The following is an 18,144-nucleotide window of genomic DNA, read 5'->3' on the forward strand; positions in this document are numbered from 1 at the left end:
TAAGTTCAATTACATGATCATGACATTGATTAGGATTCCATTAGCTTAATTAGCTCGTAAGCGGTAGGCAAGAGGTACTTGCTACTATGTTCTAATCTCTTAGGTTAATAGATGGATGTCAATGTCTCCCATTCGTGTTACCTTGTCTAAGTTCAATTACATTTATCAAGACACTGACTAGATCTGTTAGTCTATTTAGTGTGCGCATGGTTAGCAAGACCTCCTTTTATGGCTGTTGTTTTACGGTGCTTTATCTTAGCCCGTCGGCTCATATAGCCGATGGCACATGCTATTAATGCTTTATTTATTTACACCGCATGATTAAATTGAATACTTGTCTGTTATGGTGTTTATTCCAAGAACGTCTACCCATAAGTTCGAAAGGCTTCGCCACCGATCAACTTAGGAATTTAATGTTTACCTTGTCAATTTTCAGGCCTTGCACCACTCGCAAGCCGATTTGAAGCCTGCACTAGAGTTAAGCAGATCTTCCAGATCCATGTTATCCAACGCAGAAGCTTGAAGTCCAAATTTTGCCAACACTAACAGATGCAAGTAGGGTGCCATTTGAGATTGTTCGATACTGTAGTACCCTAGTACGTACGTGGTACGGGCTACTCTTATTGCTGATGACAGTAAATACCACTGTCTCCTTGAAATAACCCTACAACTGTCCGACAGTTACATGTGGACAGATCTCAATCTCACGAATACAACCCCCAGAGCCGGCAAATGTCGACAATTGCCGGTAGTAGAGAGGTTACATACACTTGACTGCAACTGTTCGCTTGGTTCAGAATAATTGCTGACTTGCACAACCATATTGCAATTGCGAGCGGACCTCGTGACCGCGGGAACAAATTAAAGAAAGAAAACACGGGTAGACAGCATCATGATCCAGAAAATGGTGAAGAATCAATCTATCCGAGCAGGAGTAGCCAATCGATCCAAGCAGGAAAAGAAAGAAGAGGTCCAGTCTGACCAGCAGCCAGACTTGTTTGAAAGCTTGCCAAGTCTCAAAACACCTGCACGGCACGTGCCTCGTATTATTGAGGCATTTTCCAATCGGTCACCATGTCTCCCACGAATAATATACCTTGCTCCTTGACTTTTTCAGTTCAAACTCCCGTAGTTTGAAACTACTAATAGAAGGAATATTTTGCCATGTATGATTATACTACTCCACATTACTATATTACATTTATTTGATGAATGTAAGCACTTATTAATTTTAAAAGTGAACTGAGTACGTAGGGAAAAATCCACGTAGTATTTTTTTACGTTTGAAATATGAAAGAAGCCATGTATTAGTAAACCAAAATATATGCCGTGCGTATTTAAAATGGAGGGACGAGTAGACTATAATCAAACGACAAAGAAGTGGGAAATGAGTTGTTTCAAATGGAATTAATGTGTTTCGCCAAAAAGAAAAAGGAAAATTCATGTGTTCCAAAGATACACGGTTCCAGCAACGTGGCGCCGTCCCCTGACTAAACAAGCTAATCATCACTGTCTCATTTAAAACTCCAGCCAAGTACAGGCAACAAATAACGAGTGCTTGCTTTGCTGGCAGGAGCAAGGGCCAAAACATTTCAGGTTGCTGCTGCCAGAGAGCTAGCTGTTTCCGTCCAACTGTGTTTTCCACGTCTGTAATTACCTTAATACCTAGCTAGCTATTAATTTCCCTTGAACTCAAAATACAATATATGAAAAATCCTGAGGTGATATAATAATTAATAACTGATAAGGCAGGCACATAGAACTGTATTGTAAATGTTCTACTAGGAGCAGGAGAATACAAAGATATGTAACTTTCCTGCGTATTCTCGAATAAAAAAAACTAGAAGTAGGAGTACACCACACCATGAAGAGCATTGTTAGGTAGAGCAACCAAAAACCCATTGCATTATTAGACAGAGCAACAAAAACCCATTGCATGTTGCTACTAATCCTACCAAACGTATCCTCCCTCTCTATTCATATTCTAGGTACAACACAACTCATTGCTCTCCATATCAAATCCATATTCCACCAAATTAAAAACATCACATCTCTTATCAATTCTATGACACCAATTTTAGCATACCAAAAAGATCAAAATCAAACAAGCCGTTTCATAGAACTGAAACTGAAACCCCAAATGATATGTGAAACGCACGCTGGCTGCCTAGATTTGCCGCTGCCTTTTTCTATCGCAAAGTCCCCCACCTTCTTTGACCGCCAGAACGCCGTGGCCCACTCCAATTTCCCCCTTCCTCTTCAAAAGCCCAGAAGGCCCCTCCCTCGTCTCGGCAACAGGAACAGCATACAGCAGGGGCACACCGCACACACGACGACACGAGCCCGAACCAGCGCGCCCCGTCACAAAGCCAAGGCGTCATGCCGCTGCGCGCCGCGAGCGGCGCCGGCGCTGGCGCCCTGGTCGCAATCGCCTACGCCGCCGTCGCGCTCGCGGCGCTGCGCCTGCTGCTGTCCTACAAGTCGGCGCTCTACGCGCTGCGCCGGCTGTGGCGGTGCGCCGACGAGTGGGCGCAGGCGTACCAGTACCACGAGGTGCCGCGCTTCGCGTGCGACGGCGCCGAGAACCCGCTCTTCCGCAAGGCCGCCGCGTACGTGGCGGCGTTGCCGTCGCTGGAGGACGCCGACGCCACGTCCGTGCTCTCGTCGGCGTCCAGGACCAACGGCGGCCTCTCGCTCCAGCTCGGCCCGGGCCACACCGCGCGGGACGCGTTCCTCGGCGCGCGCCTCGCGTGGACCAACACCGACGACGACCGCCTGGTGCTGCGCGTGCGCCGCCACGACCGCACCCGCGTGCTGCGCCCCTACCTGCAGCACGTCGAGTCCGTCGCCGACGAGATGGAGCAGCGCCGGCGCGAGCTGCGGCTCTTCGCCAACACCGGCGTGGACGGGACCACCGGCGCGCCGCGGTGGGCGTCGGCGCCCTTCACCCACCCGGCCACGCTCGACGCGGTGGCCATGGACCCGGACCTCAAGGCCCGTGTCCGCGCCGACCTCGAGAGCTTCCTCAAGGGCCGCGCCTACTACCACCGCCTCGGCCGCGCCTGGCGCCGGAGCTACCTCCTCTACGGCCCGCCGGGCACCGGCAAGTCTACGTTCGCGGCGGCCATGGCGCGCTTCCTGGGCTACGACGTCTACGACATCGACCTCTCCCGCGCCGGCAACGACGACCTCCGCGCGCTGCTCATGCACACCACCCCGCGCTCGCTCATCCTCGTCGAGGACCTGGACCGGTACGTCCAGGGAGGCGGGGACGGCGAGGCGCGGGCTGCGAGGGTGCTGAGCTTCATGGACGGCGTCGCCTCCTGCTGCGGCGAGGAGCGGGTGATGGTGTTCACGATGCGCGGCGGCAAGGACGCCGTGGACGCGGCGGTGGTGCGGCCGGGGCGGCTAGACGTGCACATCCACTTCACGCTCTGCGACTTCGAGGCGTTCAAGGCGCTGGCCAGCAACTACCTGGGGCTCAAGGACCACAAGCTCTACCCGCAGGTGGAGGAGGGCTTCCACGCCGGCGCACGCCTCAGCCCCGCCGAGCTCGGCGAGATCATGCTCGCCAACCGCGCCTCACCGAGCCGCGCGCTCCGCAACGTCATCACCAAGCTGCAGCACGTGTCCGGCGGAGGCGCGCCGCCGCGGCACCCGGCGCACAAGCGTAACACCAGCTGGTCCGGGGCCGGGCAGCAGTGGGAGGAGCAGCCGGCGCGCGCTAGCGCGGAATCCACGGAGGCCGACGAGACGGCCGCCCCGGCGGGCGGCGGGGTGTTCGGCAAGGACGCGCCGATGAGGGAGTTCAAGAAGCTGTACGGGCTGATCAAGATCAGGAGCCGGAGGGAGGGCGCCGGCGTCGCGCCACTGGAAGGCGACGCGCACGGGCCGCCGACGCCGGGCAACCACGACAGGGAGCGCTGATCACTTCCTGCTGCTAGATGGTGGTAGAATTGTAGTGGCCACTGGCCAGCCAAAAAAAAAAAAGCCATTTTGTTTTGTTTTCTTTCTGTTGCAATTTACGCTAGTTATTAGTGACTGGGAAGAAATACAGTCGGAGGAAGATAAAACTGGAGGACTGAGTGATGTACATGAGAGGCAGTCTTGTCATGTGTGGTTTCAATTCTTGCTAGCAGTCAGACAATTTTCCTGCTACATCAGGGCCAAAGAAAAACAAAAGTAGTGGAAAAAATGGGAGAAGTTCATGAAGTTCGCTCAGAATTTTGTCTGCAAAGTAACCACTTGGTAGGGCATCTACATCAAAGATTGTGTTCTTCCTCCTTGCATCGATCGAGCAAATATCAGTGCAGTTCCAACATCCAACTCCCAACACCCGGTCCCAAGTATCATCAGCAAGGCGCATTCAGTTGGGAAATTGACTCGATCGCCATCGCGGGGGGCAGTTATTGGCCCCGTCAGACCGGTCTGCCTCTCCCTCCGGCCGCTGCAACTTGCGCCTGATCCGACAGCGACGACTCCGCGGCGTCCAGCGCGGCAGCACCCGGGCGTCCAGTGCATTTCTTTTCTGCAGGGGCCATGCTAATAATGGCCTAAATGGCCACTCATCAGTCATCACGCGCGCATGCACCTCGCCGTCGCCGCCGCCGTCACGCCGGCCGTTCCCCCGTCCGGTGGCAGCGCGCGCACGCGGAGGATCTGAGCTACAACTGGGGAGCATGTTTCTATCGGCTCTGACGGCTGGAGCTATATATCTTTGTGATGACAGTGAGATTACTTTGGGTTAACTGCAATATCCTTCTGCTGCTGCTGCTAATGATTGGTTAGGGCGTTGCTTTGGTGTATTTGTTTTGTTTAGGATGGTGCTCGTATGGTTGCAGTATCAGTTTAGTTGTTCCGGGTCTTAAGCTTTTGTTTGTGAACTGGAAAGCTCACTGCCTGCTTGATACACGCGCAGCCCAAAAGAAAGAAAGGGGTGCAAGCGCATGATCTGTATGTCATGTTTGCGCATGATGACATGAAAGGGAAGCCTTCGAAATTTTGTCAGGAAGCTGCAATCATATAGTACAAAAGTATTACTAGTACGATTACACAATAAAGAATCTCGATCGTGGCACTTGGTATATTGAAATCTGTCCGAGTCGGTGTACGTACAACGTCTGCCGTAAGTTACTGGCACCAAAAGAACGTGACCCAAAAGCATACCAGTAGACCATATAACCATCCAATGTAGGCCTTTTGGGGAACAGAACTTACCATGATGTTCAGGCATGGGGGAGCCTTTTTTTCACCGGAGAAGCCACGCGGTGGCCTTTTGGCTCGTGCCTACTACTAGTACTCCTACTTTGAATTGAATTCGCTTCTGATCTTCTGAATCGGCAGGCATGAGACAATCTACTGAAACCCTGAAAAGCCGTGAATGCAAGGATGGATTGCTTGTCAGGCACACCAATCCTCATCTTCTTTCACAGCTTTTCAGAAGCTTTTGTCCTCAATGATGATTGCTGCTGCTCACTCCTACCACATCGCTGCAGGGTGCACAGCACCACAGGCATGTCCTGGCCAGAATTCAGACAGAGACGGGTCACGGACCAGGACGAACTCAATTCGATTCATCAATGCGATGGATGGTTTTGGACCCGGGTTAGGTGTTGAAATTTTCGCTTGACCGATCCGCATGCTCCACAACGTTGATAGGAACAGGTTTAGTCGACTAAACTATAGCATCCGTACCCCTTAATCAATGGTCATGGTTTGCTGACCATTCTGACACAAACCTTATGGCTATGACTTCGGTCAAACGCGGGCCAAAACTATGAACGAAATTATCAGGAGCCCTACAAGGATGGAATTCTAAAATAAGTGCAAATCTAAACTTTCGCTTGCACAAGACGACAGTTAGATAGCGCGTAACAGCATGAAAAGGTTTTTCGAAACAGCAGCGATTGTATTTGCAAAAACAAGGTGCTAACTTATACAGTAAGTTGCTACATATACATCCTGCTGTTCCTAGACGCGATGCGATTATTCTCGCAGTCTTTCTGCGGTACAATGGTACTATACTGCTATACTAGTATATTAGAGGCTGGCATCATGGCCATCTCAACGATCGGTGCGACCAAAATGAACGCACACTGCCAAAAACAGCAACTAAAACTCACTCAACAACTAAACCCCGACTATAGCGGATCGACCGAATATACATATCTGTAGCAACAGGTCAATCCCAAGGCGACCATCGATGATCATACACCTCGAAGAGCTCTCCCCTCTCTCCTTCAAACTCATTGCAAGTACTCAATTTTGCGCAGCAATATTCTTCTCTGATGAGACCCGGAGTTAGCTGGCTCTGCACCAATGCACCTTAAAAACCTTGAGGGCAACCAGTGAGGCAAGCCTCGATTGCATCACCCCGGAGCATGCTGCTTTTAGTTCCCCTCCTACTAGTAAGAAAAGGCCCTCTTTAACACATCACGCCTCCTCATTTTCGTCCTCTCTCCTGTCAACAATTTCTTCTTGGCAGTACAGCGCATTTAGCTCTCCTTGCAGCTGAAAGCAATACAGGGGATCATGAGTCGTGAACAGGCGCACGGTCTAAAATATTCACTTAAGGAGTACTAGGATATTTGGCATTTTAGTTATATTAGGTATAACTGAAAACATGTTTCGGGAGCCATAACAGGAATGCACTATCTTATTAGCATGGGTAAAGATTCTCTACAAGCAACTGTAGTCTGCATTGAAATGCAGTCAAACTAATATTCGTTTTGGACACTAAGGCTCCAAAAGTTCTAGTGATAATATTACTGATTTTTCTAAAGGCTGCTATTGAATAATGCGAACAATAACATATGTGCTTCCAAGTGCTAACAAAGGAAAGTAACCAGAAATAGCCAGATACAGACCTGAACATGTTTCAGCTTTGCCGCAATCAATTCATCAGTTAAAGAAATCATTCTGCAAGGGGGCAATATAAAATACATTATTGACCACAAATAATGATTACAATGAAATAGCACGATTAGTGAAGAAAGAAAAAAGTAGCATCTCAATCAAATCTTGGTTGCAGCTTCTGGAGCATAACAAACTTGAAAACAGATTTCGTGGGTCGTTGGGTTTGTAGAGTATGTTAGCTGACTTAAGACCTTCGAGGACCAATTTCTACAGGCAGCTTAAACCAATTTGATCTGAAATCTGTTTTCAAGATACAAGTCCCGAATCCACTAAAGTTCACATGATTTCCTAATTCAGATAAAATAGAAACTAAACCACTATATCTAAGCTAAATAACAATCAAGATGTCATGAACTTCAGCTCTTCGCTGTATGCCACATTGCATTATCATCCTAAATAGCCAAATTTGCTGCACCTTGCTGTGTGTAATTTAAGAATTCCTATGCAAAAGCTATTTTTCCAGATAAACTACCCCCAAACTTATAAACAATTGGATTGGTTAATAACTAAGTTGTTTAGGGTCCGAAACTGAACCAAAATTCCCATGCCTAGGGTGAGAAATCAATTCAAAATGCCTATGCCTCAGCATGCACAGCATCCCCCATGCCTTGCCAATGGCCTTCCATTCCAACTCAAGGTAGCAAAGCTATGAATGGTGGCCGGAGGGGGTGAGGAAGGAGATAAACATTTTAAGTGCTGCCAGGCAGTAAAAATGACGAAGTGCAATAACCAGAGGCAAAGGAGGTAATGAAAAACGGCAAGGTGTGCATAGCATCAACGCGTATCCCACAACCCCGTTCCTCAACCCGGTTGACCCAGGCGATGGCATGAGGTGAGTGGCAACACAAGGCAAGTCGGCAATGTGTGGCAGTTGGGCTGGGACTAATTATAAAGCAAGCAGGTAACAAAGGGCAGCAGCTCACATCTTGAAATGATGTTATATTATGTTATGTTGACTAATACCATGAAGTGGAGAGTGAGACATCAATGGCAGGTAGAAGCATGGAATGAGGCAGGGAACTACACGAGAGGAAAGTTTTCAAAATTCAAAGTTTTGAATCATTGAAAGATGTAATTGCCCCTTATAAAAATAACGGACCTACCTAGATTGTAATTCAAAAATTTTAACAAGTATGGAGCGTTCTCCCTCAGCCGTAGATGCTTCAACCTGCCAAAATATTGTGAACAGATTTATGAGCTGACCATCAAAATCTTTCCATGAGACAAATTTACGATATGAAGCTGAGCTTCTTACCACCGTATCACTTCCAATACTCTGAACTCTTGACTGGTCTGCTGGATAAAATCAATGATTTTTAAAAATAAATTGAAAAACAAAAAGAAAAGAGCATTCAGAAATAAAGAGGAAAACACGTACCATCAACTCTCTCATTTTGCTGCAAACTACTTAGTAGGTTTGTAATCAGATCCTGGAGCGAGGAAATGGAAAATCGTTACAATACTATAGATAAATGGATGCTTACAGTACATTAAGCTGGTTGCATACTTGCTGAAATACGGTCTGCTTTACAAGGTTTTGAAGATGGGGAATCAGAACTGATGAAGATACAGAGCTATTGCAGAGTTCCTTCCGTTGATGACTAGTAGACTGCAATAACAAATACCGGTTAAACAAAACTGTGTGTCATTTCCTTTAAGGCAAGGAGGCAGTTTTGCTTCAGGAAATAAAAAATATCCCAACAACATTGCTTCCGAGATAAAAAACTATAAATTTAGCATGTAAATCTGTTATTGCAGTAAGCATTTAAAAGCTTTTAGTATCCAAGAAGTGGTACAATTAGAGAATGATAGCATACCATTGTCTTGGCATTAACTGACCAATCACCGACACTTGCTGATTTTCTCAGTGAAGGTCCCTGAAAAGCTCCAGTGTTAGCCATGATGAATGCACATATCTCAGTGGAGTGTAAAAAGTTCTTTATGAACAATAGATCATTCCTAAATTCTTTTTTTTCTCGAACAATCATTCCTAAATTCGTACCTCTTGCAATTTGCATGAGGCACTGCTCATTGGAACTTCTTGAACCTGCAAAGTAGACTTTATTTTTAGATTATTTGCTTGAAGCGATCTTGTTCAGTCAAGGGAGGGCAACCCACCTTTGCAAGATCCACATTCTCAGATGTCACTGAGAAGCGGCCTTTAATTTCCACCATAGTACGCTTAGGTTTATCACCCAAAGAGCCTACATAACCTGTAATAATCAACAGAATATCATGTCTTTCAATGCAAAAATAACTAGAGCAACTGAAATATTAAACAACTTAGATGTACATTACAAAAGTCAAGAACAACTTAAGTACGCTGCAATGCTACATTAACAAGGATGTGCATGTAGGTCTATTATGTACATACACAAAAGAGATCAGCAGTTGAAGGTTTTATCCTACCAGCAGATGATCGAATAGGAGCAGAAAGACTGTTTGCAGAAGCACGAGTTGGGAGTGACAGAGGACCGCTAAGATTATTGGTTCTTCTTGTACCATTCTTTTGTTTATCAGATACAGATTGACCTCCTACATCCCTGTCATAAGTAACCATGATGATAAAAAATCCTTGAAGCATACAAGGCATAAGCTAAACTGCTTAAAAACATGTATTTTTTAAGAAAGTCAAAATTCAAAATGGTATTCAGTGCTTTAAGACTCAGATATCCAAATCGTCTAACAATGACTCAGATATCCAATTCGGCCATGACCAAAATGTAATGGGGATTATTGAGAATTGAAATGGAAGAGTTTTGATTAACAGAATATAAATCAGATTAAAGTAAATCTTATAATATTAATAACATGTTCAACAAAGTTTGTTAAACGCACCTTTCAACAATGTGACCCCTTTCAGTCATCGAACTATTATGCAGGCCAGATTGCATAATTGGACCAGAATATGTCCTTTGTTTTTGCCTGACTTCACTTTTACAATTTTTCCCATCTGGTGATGTAGAGGGCAACAAATCAATTTCTGATCCTGGATTTTTATGTCCATCAGCCTTCCTTTCACTATGGGCACTACCATTATTGGAAGACAATGCTTCACTTCTTTCGGGGCCATTTTGACCTTGCTCAGCAGAAGTTCTTTCACTGAAATATAACAGAAGACTATGAACGAACTACCCATACTGAGGCATGAAACATATACAGCAACTGTAATATGCATGGAGGTTCACCGATCCATCTGTACAAACAAACTTTGATTCAAGATCATCAATATGGATCATGAAAAAACAGAGAAAGATTGGAATATAACATTAACAATGAAAACAAAAACAAAACTCGACCAGGGGGAGAGACGTCCCCCTGATTTTGTCTTAAGAAGATTGTGCCGTGACTCAAACCCGAGCTGGCTCAGCGAACCGCTTCTTTGGCATGTTCTTCTGACCAGTTGCACCGTGAGAGTGTTGGCATTAACAATGAAAACTAAAGGATGCAAAAATGTTTAGATTTTACCCACCTGCAGTTATTTCCATTCAACTGTGTCGGCTTTCCAAAATGACCGTCAGAAGATGTATCCTGGCAATAGAGCATTTAGAAGTGACTTACATCAACCATGTAGTGTACACATTGCTGATGCATATAATAACCCAGCTATAACTCAACAGAGTAGGCAGTTTTTTTCTTTTTGCTATTTAAAATAAAGAGAAACTGTGAAGTATCAAAACAAAAGGGTTGCAGATTTTTTTTATGTACCCAGAGGAGAAAAAACCGGTGTCACAAAGGAAGTCTGGAAAAGCATCCATAAAGAAGCACTTTACCGTTCATTGTTTTTGGCCCCACATAAACACGTCTTAGTCTCAATTCTAAAATGGTAATCTTTTCTCCCTTCTTTGTCAAAATACACATGGTATTCTTTTCCCAGATCAAGATACATATACGATATTACGATTTATATTATTTGATGGCTCTGTATAGCTTTCTTATGAAGCTTTCTTACTAGTGGACAGGGTTAAGGTCTTTCTTAAACAAAAGCAAAAGAAGTCAAGCAAACCTTATCAATGTCTGTTATTCTAGCACTGCCATCGTCTTCTTTTAATTCAAGTGGATCGTCATCACAAATCTGCAAAGTTATACAGCTTACTTGTGAGGCAAAAATGCATCCATTTTTAGAACATCCGAGGAAGGTACCATAGCAATAGAAGATTAAAAAAATCTAATGATTTACCAGTGATGCTTGAGCCTTTAGATCCTCGATATCAAAGTTCCATGCACTAACACCTCGTTGGTACTCACTCTGTTACATAAACCATCATACCATGAGAACTAGTCGCATAAATGTGTACAAGCACGGAAGTAAATATTGTGTCAATGCAAATAAAAACACATAATGATGTGCCACATAACGAAACAATACAATAAGCAAAAAACATCTTGCAAGACAAGGTATTATCTAAGAAATTAAATTTAAAGTTAGTTAATTGTTTACATGTGAAATACATAGCTAACAGTCATTTGAGCACCATGTCCATATACTGGAGTCGCATAAATCTTTAAGTGTTCAAGGGATTAGCTTCCGGAACCTACCATTGTTTTGTGATTTAAAATTTCTTCAACTCTGAAGAGATGGGGCATAGAAGTGCCTCCCTAGAACAGAAGAAGTTTGCAAGTTCTTTTTATACAGACCATTGCTTCTGCTGAAACATGTTTGAGCATTCATCTTCTTTACCACAATGAGTCGCATCATCTAAGTGATCGTTTTTTAGCATTAATTTTTATTCCTAAAAAACTAGCATCATATGGTTGTGAAACAAGTCCTACTTTGTCGCATCGTTCAACCAATAAGCATCGGGAAATACCAGCATACTCGTGCAGGCTATTGAAAGAATGCTATCACAACTTAAATTTCATTTTTCATAAGGCTATGATTTTGGTCATATATATTCCTACCCTATTTAGTAAAATTTGTTTCAAGCCACATCTGTTAACCAAAGCATCTTTAAGGCTAACATTGTCCAACCATCCAACTAAACTGAAGCAGAAAATTTCGCCTATACAATGGATACATCAAGCCTGCTCCAGGAAAAAAAAGTTTTTGGAGAGAAAAATAGGCAAAGTACACTTTCACGAACCATGGAAAGTGCTTCCTGTTCTGAAGAAGGCATTCTCTTCAAAGCCAGCTGTGCTGCATCTTTTAGCTGGAAATACAGAGTCATTCACTAAGAAACACTGTCACAACTCACAAGCATTAAGTAAAAAGAAACAAGAAGAAAGTGCATAGAAACAAACCTGGAGTGCCTTAACCCGATCCCAAAGAGGGGGCAAATCAGTTAAAACACTCTTAACGGTCAGCTCCGGAGGCTTTGCATTCTTGAAAAAAGAATGCTTAAGTAACTTTTCAGCTGTTGGCCTCTTTGTTTGATCTTTCACCAAGCACATCGCAACCATTTCCTTGAAGGACTGGTTACAACTGAAAACTTCCATTAGAAGAGCAAAAACAATAGTCTAACATAATGGCCAAACTACGTAGATAATGACAGAAACAAGCACTGACATAAAGATAGTGCCAGAAAACTAGAAAGCATTCGCTACCCAAGCATTAACCAAAAGGACTACTACTACCTTTGAGAATTTTTTATCGCGGTCATAATCAAGACCTGGAGGAGCATTTTGAAGCGTCATGAGAAGAACCTGAGCCACCATGGAAATCCTCGATTAACATTGAATACACACACATTCCTTCATGGAAATCGTTATTGAACCATAAAGTTTGTAAAGTTGGATAACTAACTTCACAGATAAGACTACCCATGCTCATAATAGTTTTACAAGCCACTGGCAATCAGTAAGTCCAAATAAGTATTCACGAAAGAATGTGTGCACATGTAGCTTGCAGAGAAACTACCCAATGGGAGAAAGGGTGTATTTTTTAGCATATATCGGATAACTAAATGAGTAAGACCACATATACTTAACTTTCAAATAGCTAGCTTGGTGAAATTTAAAATTCAACAAAACCGATGCATCAGTTATCAAGCATTCAAGCTTCCCAGAAATATTTCTTTACACAATGCCCCGTTCTGTAAGAGCTAAAGGGGAAAAGGATTTCGCATCTTAATTTGCAGAGAGCAAATGACTCATTACCTTCATGGGAGGATACTTCGAAAAGGGAGCATGTCCATGTGCTAGCTCCAGTGCAGTTATTCCAAATGACCATATATCAGCTCTGTACAAAGGATCAATAGTTGTTAGAAGATCTCACTTACAATAGCAATCTAGGAAACTAAAATACAGATGTAAAAGCTACAATTCAACAAACATGATTTTTACATCAGTACTAGGGGTGTGCATGGGTTACGTAACCCACCCAATCCAACCGCTTAAAATCCACCCAAATCCGTGAGAAGGATTGATAAATGGATTGGGTGGATATGGGTTACGACCCATTTGACCCATGGGTTGGGCACAGCACGGCGGAGGACCATGATGTAAGGTGATGATCTGGGGACCATGGCAGCCGGCACGACCAGGGCATTGCATCTTCGTGGCTGGCACCGTTGCTACCCACCACAGCGCGGCGGCCATGATGATGCGCGCGGCACTGCGGGCATGCATGCGCGGAGCGCGAGCTCAGCCGCGGCAGCGCAACGGCCATGGTGACGTCGAGCTCACATGGGCGGCGCATGCCAGACTGCCAGGCCACAGCGGTGCGGCGGCCCTGGCGACGCATGCGGCGACGTCGGGTTCGCATGTGCGGCGTGCACCCGGCTGCGGCAACACGCCGGCGCACCGACCCCACCGCAAGGCCCATCCGCTAACTTGGGGTCATGTGCGTTCATGATGAAGCTGTTGAGCGTGCGTCCGTCGGTGCAGATGGTGCCATCAACGGACGACGGTCTTTGCGTGCTGGCTCAGCAGCAGGAGCCCCAACAGAGCCACACCCAGCAGCAGCTCACTGGACTTGGACACCATCGCCAATGTGCATATGTGGGCAGGGTCTAATCCACCAGCGCATGCTAATGCTTACCCACCCAGCTACCCACCAGAACCACCCAATCCAAACCCATCTAATTAGTCTATCATGGGTGGGTCCAAAAATCCGTCCCAACCTGTGTAAACCCACCCATGCACACCCCTACAATCACATAGTATAAGTGAAAAAAAAATAATAGGGAAGTTTGCCCAGAAAACTTTTGGAAAAAAAATAATAGGGAAGTTTTACATCAGTACAATCACAAAGCTAAAAAGATTGGAGAAGGATTCCCTCAAAGGGTTCAACATGTTGATTCAGCTGGTTGCATGGGAAATTTTGAAGCATCAGAATGACCGGCTTTAACGGAGCTTCACCTAACCCAAATAAGATATTGCAGGAGGTGCTAAATGAAGCATCCTCGTGGTGTGCTGCCAGAGAAAAAGATCTCCGCGGGCTTTCAGTCTGATAGGAGTTTTTCTTTTCCTTTTTGGTATCTCAGTCACCAATTTCACGCATGTGGAGCGAATGTTATAAGTTTTTAGTAGGCAGTTTGGGTCTGTAACCTAACAAACCTCTTATTATCCTATTAATGAAATGACACGCAAATCTCCAATGTGTTCCAAGAAAAAAAAAGGTTGTGTGATAAAGCGATGGTAATATTATGATCAATCAAACTAAGCATGTGCAATGTAGAATGCATCCGAATGTATTCTACAGTGGCAAACAAAACATAGGTATTGAAATTCACTGCATACTTGAAATTATATCCGGTTCCAGGCTGGAGAACTTCTGGAGCCATCCTAAACACCGAATAAAATAAGAAAAAACGTGTCAAAATATTTATAAATTGTAATACCTACTGAAACAATAGCAGAAAAGATTTAGAAAAGAAACATAATTACCAGCATGGCGTTCCCACAAATGTATTTCTAGCCCTTTGCCTATCACCTCTATCAAACATGCAAGCAGAGACGCCGAAGTCCCCAAGCTTGACTACACCAGGACTATCAATAAGGATATTACCTGCCTGCAATAATGATATGTTGAGCAAAGGCACTAACAAAATAATCCCAAACAAACCCTGCAGTTGACAAGCTAACCTTCACATCACGATGAATATGTCCTTGCCTATGGAGGTATTCTAGGGCTTTGAGTGTTTCCTTAAGAATAGAGGCGATAATAGGCTCATCAAAACCATCAGGATATGCAACCTTCATGAGGTGCAAACATGAACCCTCTGACATGAATGGCATTACCACCCAAAGGTTATGATCCACAACAAATGAGCAGTAAGACCTGATGATGTTAGGGTGATCTATCAAGCTCATAGTTTGAGCTTCCTTTCTTACATCATCCTGCATACAATATATAGATACTACTGTGAGATGATTACAGTTGACAAATGGGCACAGCAAGAGACCCGAAATTGGACAGAAACAGTACATGTGCGTATTCATTAATCCTGAAAAGTGTTTTCATGGACAGGAATAAAGTTTGGCACTTCAAGCAAACAAATAGCATGTCTGGTGATATTAGACTAACACAAGATGCTGACATGATCCACAGCAATGGGGATACAAGTTTTTCTTAAAAGAAATCAGATGGGTAATAGCATGTTGAAGCCCATTTAATCCAGATCAGTAAGAAAGTAACTGCATCCCCATCCTAGAAGCCGTAGGTATATGTATGAGGCTCCCGACCAGCTGCAAGCAAAAATTGCAAGATGCCAGCATCAATGGTACAAGCGACACAACCGGAAATTGAAAACGCAACTAACTATTGAGGCGGTTAACTCCCTCGATTATCTCCAACCCCACTAACAACAGTCTACAGCCTGATAATGATTTGCGAACCCAATCGCTTCAGCAACAAGCCCCCCAAAAAAATAGCTACAGTTAGATCGATCATTCAACTAATCACACACCGTATCAGGTGCGCCCAATCAACATCTACATCCATCGTCAAAAGACACTAGCGAACCCTAGGAATCGAGCGGTGAAGGAAGTTTCCAGAGGAGCTCACAAGGTTACTGTTGACCCGATCGAGATCCAGGCACTTCACAGCGACCGTTCGGTTGGTTGGGATGAACACCGCGCGGTAGACGACGGCGTTGGCGCCGTAGCCCACTTCCTCCAGCAGGCGGTAGTCGCCGGGCGACACGGTGAACGCCGGCACCGCCGCCGGCGTGGGCACGGAGGACCGCCGCATACTCGCGCTCCTCACCATGGCTACGGGCCGTGCTTGCTCAGAGCCACCGGCTCCTAGCTCCGGCGATCGCCGGCGGCGGCTGGGAGCTTGACCCGTGTCGCGCGCTGGGGACTGGACAGAGAAAGAGAGAGAGGAGAAGACGGGGGGGAGATTGAGAGAAGAGAAAGGAGTGGGGATTTTGGGAAAGGGAGGAGTAATTATTTTGGCGTGACGTGGCTGACGTGGGGCCGGAGAGGCGGGGCTTGTTACTTGTGCCGCAGCCAATGACGTGTGGGCCCGAAAGTGTGGGTCCGTGATGGCAGTGGCGATGGTGGTTGGTGTCTGTGAGAGATCGGAGAGTGATTCGGGGCGGCAGATGCAGCCGACTGTCTGAGAGATCTCCGCCTCCCGATGTTCGTCTGTGATCAGGATCTTGTGCGGGGTGCTTTTCCGCGGCAATCTTGTCATGATTGTCCAATATATACCCTACCTTTTCATCGAATGGTAAATGGAGAGCGTGTTTTTTGCATGTTTGGCAAGATAAAATGTGGTAGCAAATTATATAACGTGCAAAGTTGTTAAAAAATTATATGATGATATAGTATCATCTCTGTGATAGTCAAGTGGTAGCCACAAGATAGACGAGATGTATCGACAAAGATGTGTAATGATAGAACTTAGCCAACACTTATCGAACTGACATATTTAAATCTTGGAGTGGTAGAGGTTAGTTTCCATTAATAAATGATCAAATAGTACATTGTTGACCATGCCATTAACATAAATGATTTGTTTGTTTATTTATTTATTCTGTAATTCGAGCCTTGGAGGCCATACAAGATGGAAAGTATTAGAGTGTTAACTACTTGTTGGCTAGGTGATTATCCGTTAGGCAAAAGAAGAATGGATTCATCAAAAAATTATGATGTTCATAGTATTCCTGATAGTATTGTGAGGTGACCGCAACATCACCTTTTTGGAGACATATTAAAGGGCGCAGATGATGAACAAGTATCACGTGCTGCCTTGGACACAAGAGGGTCACCACTTGAGCGGCCAGAGAGAATCCAGCCTCGCTGAGAGCGTGGCGCTGCGGCTCGCGAGCCGGCCAGCCGGGTACCACGGCCGAGGACGCTCGTACGAAACGGACGGGGGCCCACCTCCCGTCTACGCAGGCCGTACGCCGCCGACAGGGAGGGGCGGTGGTTTGTGCCGCGCGATGCCATTTACGCGACGCAAGCCAGCCTGCATGCCTGCGATTTGGCACAACTGCCGCCGGGGGACGCGGCCGCGACCCCGTCACTTCGTGCGCGTGGCCGCGTCTGTGCAGCAAGCCGGCAGCTCATGACCGGGTGAAATGTGAAATGTGCTTGGTTAGCATTCACCCATCCGTAAAGAAAAAGAACTCGTGGAGGTGGAAGAACACTTGGAGTGCCAAAGATTCCTTGATGTAGACGGAAACCAACCACAGAGAGAAACAAAGATTTTCGGGGTAGGAAGCCACAAGCAGGTTCGAAAAAAGAGACGTTTCCTGCCGTGCCAACACCGGCAGGACCGACCATATGCTTTCCCGGTGGACGGTGGTGGTAGGCGATGCCGTCGTCTGTTGTCGTCAACTGTGGTAGCGCATCTGCCCTGGCACAAAGCCTTGGGTTCAACACGGCACTCATGGCGCCATGGCGGCGTCGAGCATTCTCAGAGGGGTACATCTGGCCGGCTGGCTTGGCACGTGCGCACCTGGCTGAGGCAAATAACCAGCTACCGTACTTGTTACCGACGAAAGAGTGTGACGGATACGGCAAAGAACGAATGGTTGTGGAAGCCGTTTGTGCAGTGCGTAATGACTGGTAACGCACTACCAGGCACGACAAAATTGATGACGCACGACATCGCAAAGCTTGGTAACACTGTCAAAATAGACAGGGCATGGGCGCCCCCCTGTTCCATGCCTCACAAACACAAAAATCGTCGCTCCTCTAATAAATGAAAATATATCAGAAGCATTTCCATCAGTCGATCATGCCGCAAAGCTGCTAATCCGGCACGTAGATGATGCCATATACTCATTCATCTCCGCTAAAAAAAAACATTCGTCTCGTCCAGAAATAAAAATATTC

The 18,144-nt window shown here is 45.7% G+C and overlaps 2 protein-coding genes across 5 annotated transcripts; one reads left to right on the top strand and one right to left on the bottom strand.

Annotated features, from left to right (window-relative positions):
* The first annotated feature begins 2,082 nt into the window (after window positions 1–2,082).
* On the top strand, window positions 2,083–4,289 carry LOC117837086 (AAA-ATPase At2g46620). The gene has a single exon (XM_034716663.2). It carries the CDS (start codon window positions 2,380–2,382, stop codon window positions 3,925–3,927), a length of 1,548 nt encoding a protein of 515 aa, XP_034572554.1. The 5' UTR covers window positions 2,083–2,379; the 3' UTR covers window positions 3,928–4,289.
* A 1,575-nt stretch (window positions 4,290–5,864) lies between these two features.
* Window positions 5,865–16,207, bottom strand: LOC117837085 (uncharacterized). 4 transcript variants are annotated; one of them, XR_004636227.2, is made up of 23 exons: window positions 15,863–16,207; window positions 14,941–15,195; window positions 14,743–14,867; window positions 14,596–14,640; window positions 13,012–13,093; window positions 12,490–12,558; window positions 12,157–12,327; window positions 12,000–12,065; window positions 11,096–11,164; window positions 10,922–10,990; window positions 10,388–10,446; window positions 9,754–10,017; window positions 9,325–9,458; window positions 9,034–9,128; window positions 8,918–8,962; window positions 8,733–8,792; window positions 8,423–8,524; window positions 8,294–8,345; window positions 8,171–8,211; window positions 8,019–8,083; window positions 7,879–7,935; window positions 6,867–6,918; window positions 6,437–6,510 (listed from the first exon to the last, which is right to left on the bottom strand). XR_004636227.2 is itself a non-coding variant. In XM_034716661.2 (22 exons), exons 1-22 carry the CDS (start codon window positions 16,064–16,066, stop codon window positions 6,433–6,435), a joined length of 2,202 nt encoding a protein of 733 aa, XP_034572552.1. In that variant the 5' UTR covers window positions 16,067–16,206; the 3' UTR covers window positions 5,865–6,432. The 4 variants fall into 4 exon arrangements, 2 of the variants coding, with proteins under 2 accessions (XP_034572552.1, XP_034572553.1); XR_004636228.2 differs by having other exon boundaries at window positions 6,439–6,510; window positions 8,171–8,208; window positions 15,863–16,206; XM_034716661.2 differs by lacking the exon at window positions 7,879–7,935 and having other exon boundaries at window positions 5,865–6,510; window positions 15,863–16,206.
* Window positions 16,208–18,144: the final 1,937 nt, after the last annotated feature.

The sequence above is a fragment of the Setaria viridis genome, chromosome 9 (genome assembly GCF_005286985.2).
Source record: "Setaria viridis chromosome 9, Setaria_viridis_v4.0, whole genome shotgun sequence".
In the NCBI taxonomy this organism is placed as follows: Eukaryota; Viridiplantae; Streptophyta; class Magnoliopsida; order Poales; family Poaceae; genus Setaria; species Setaria viridis.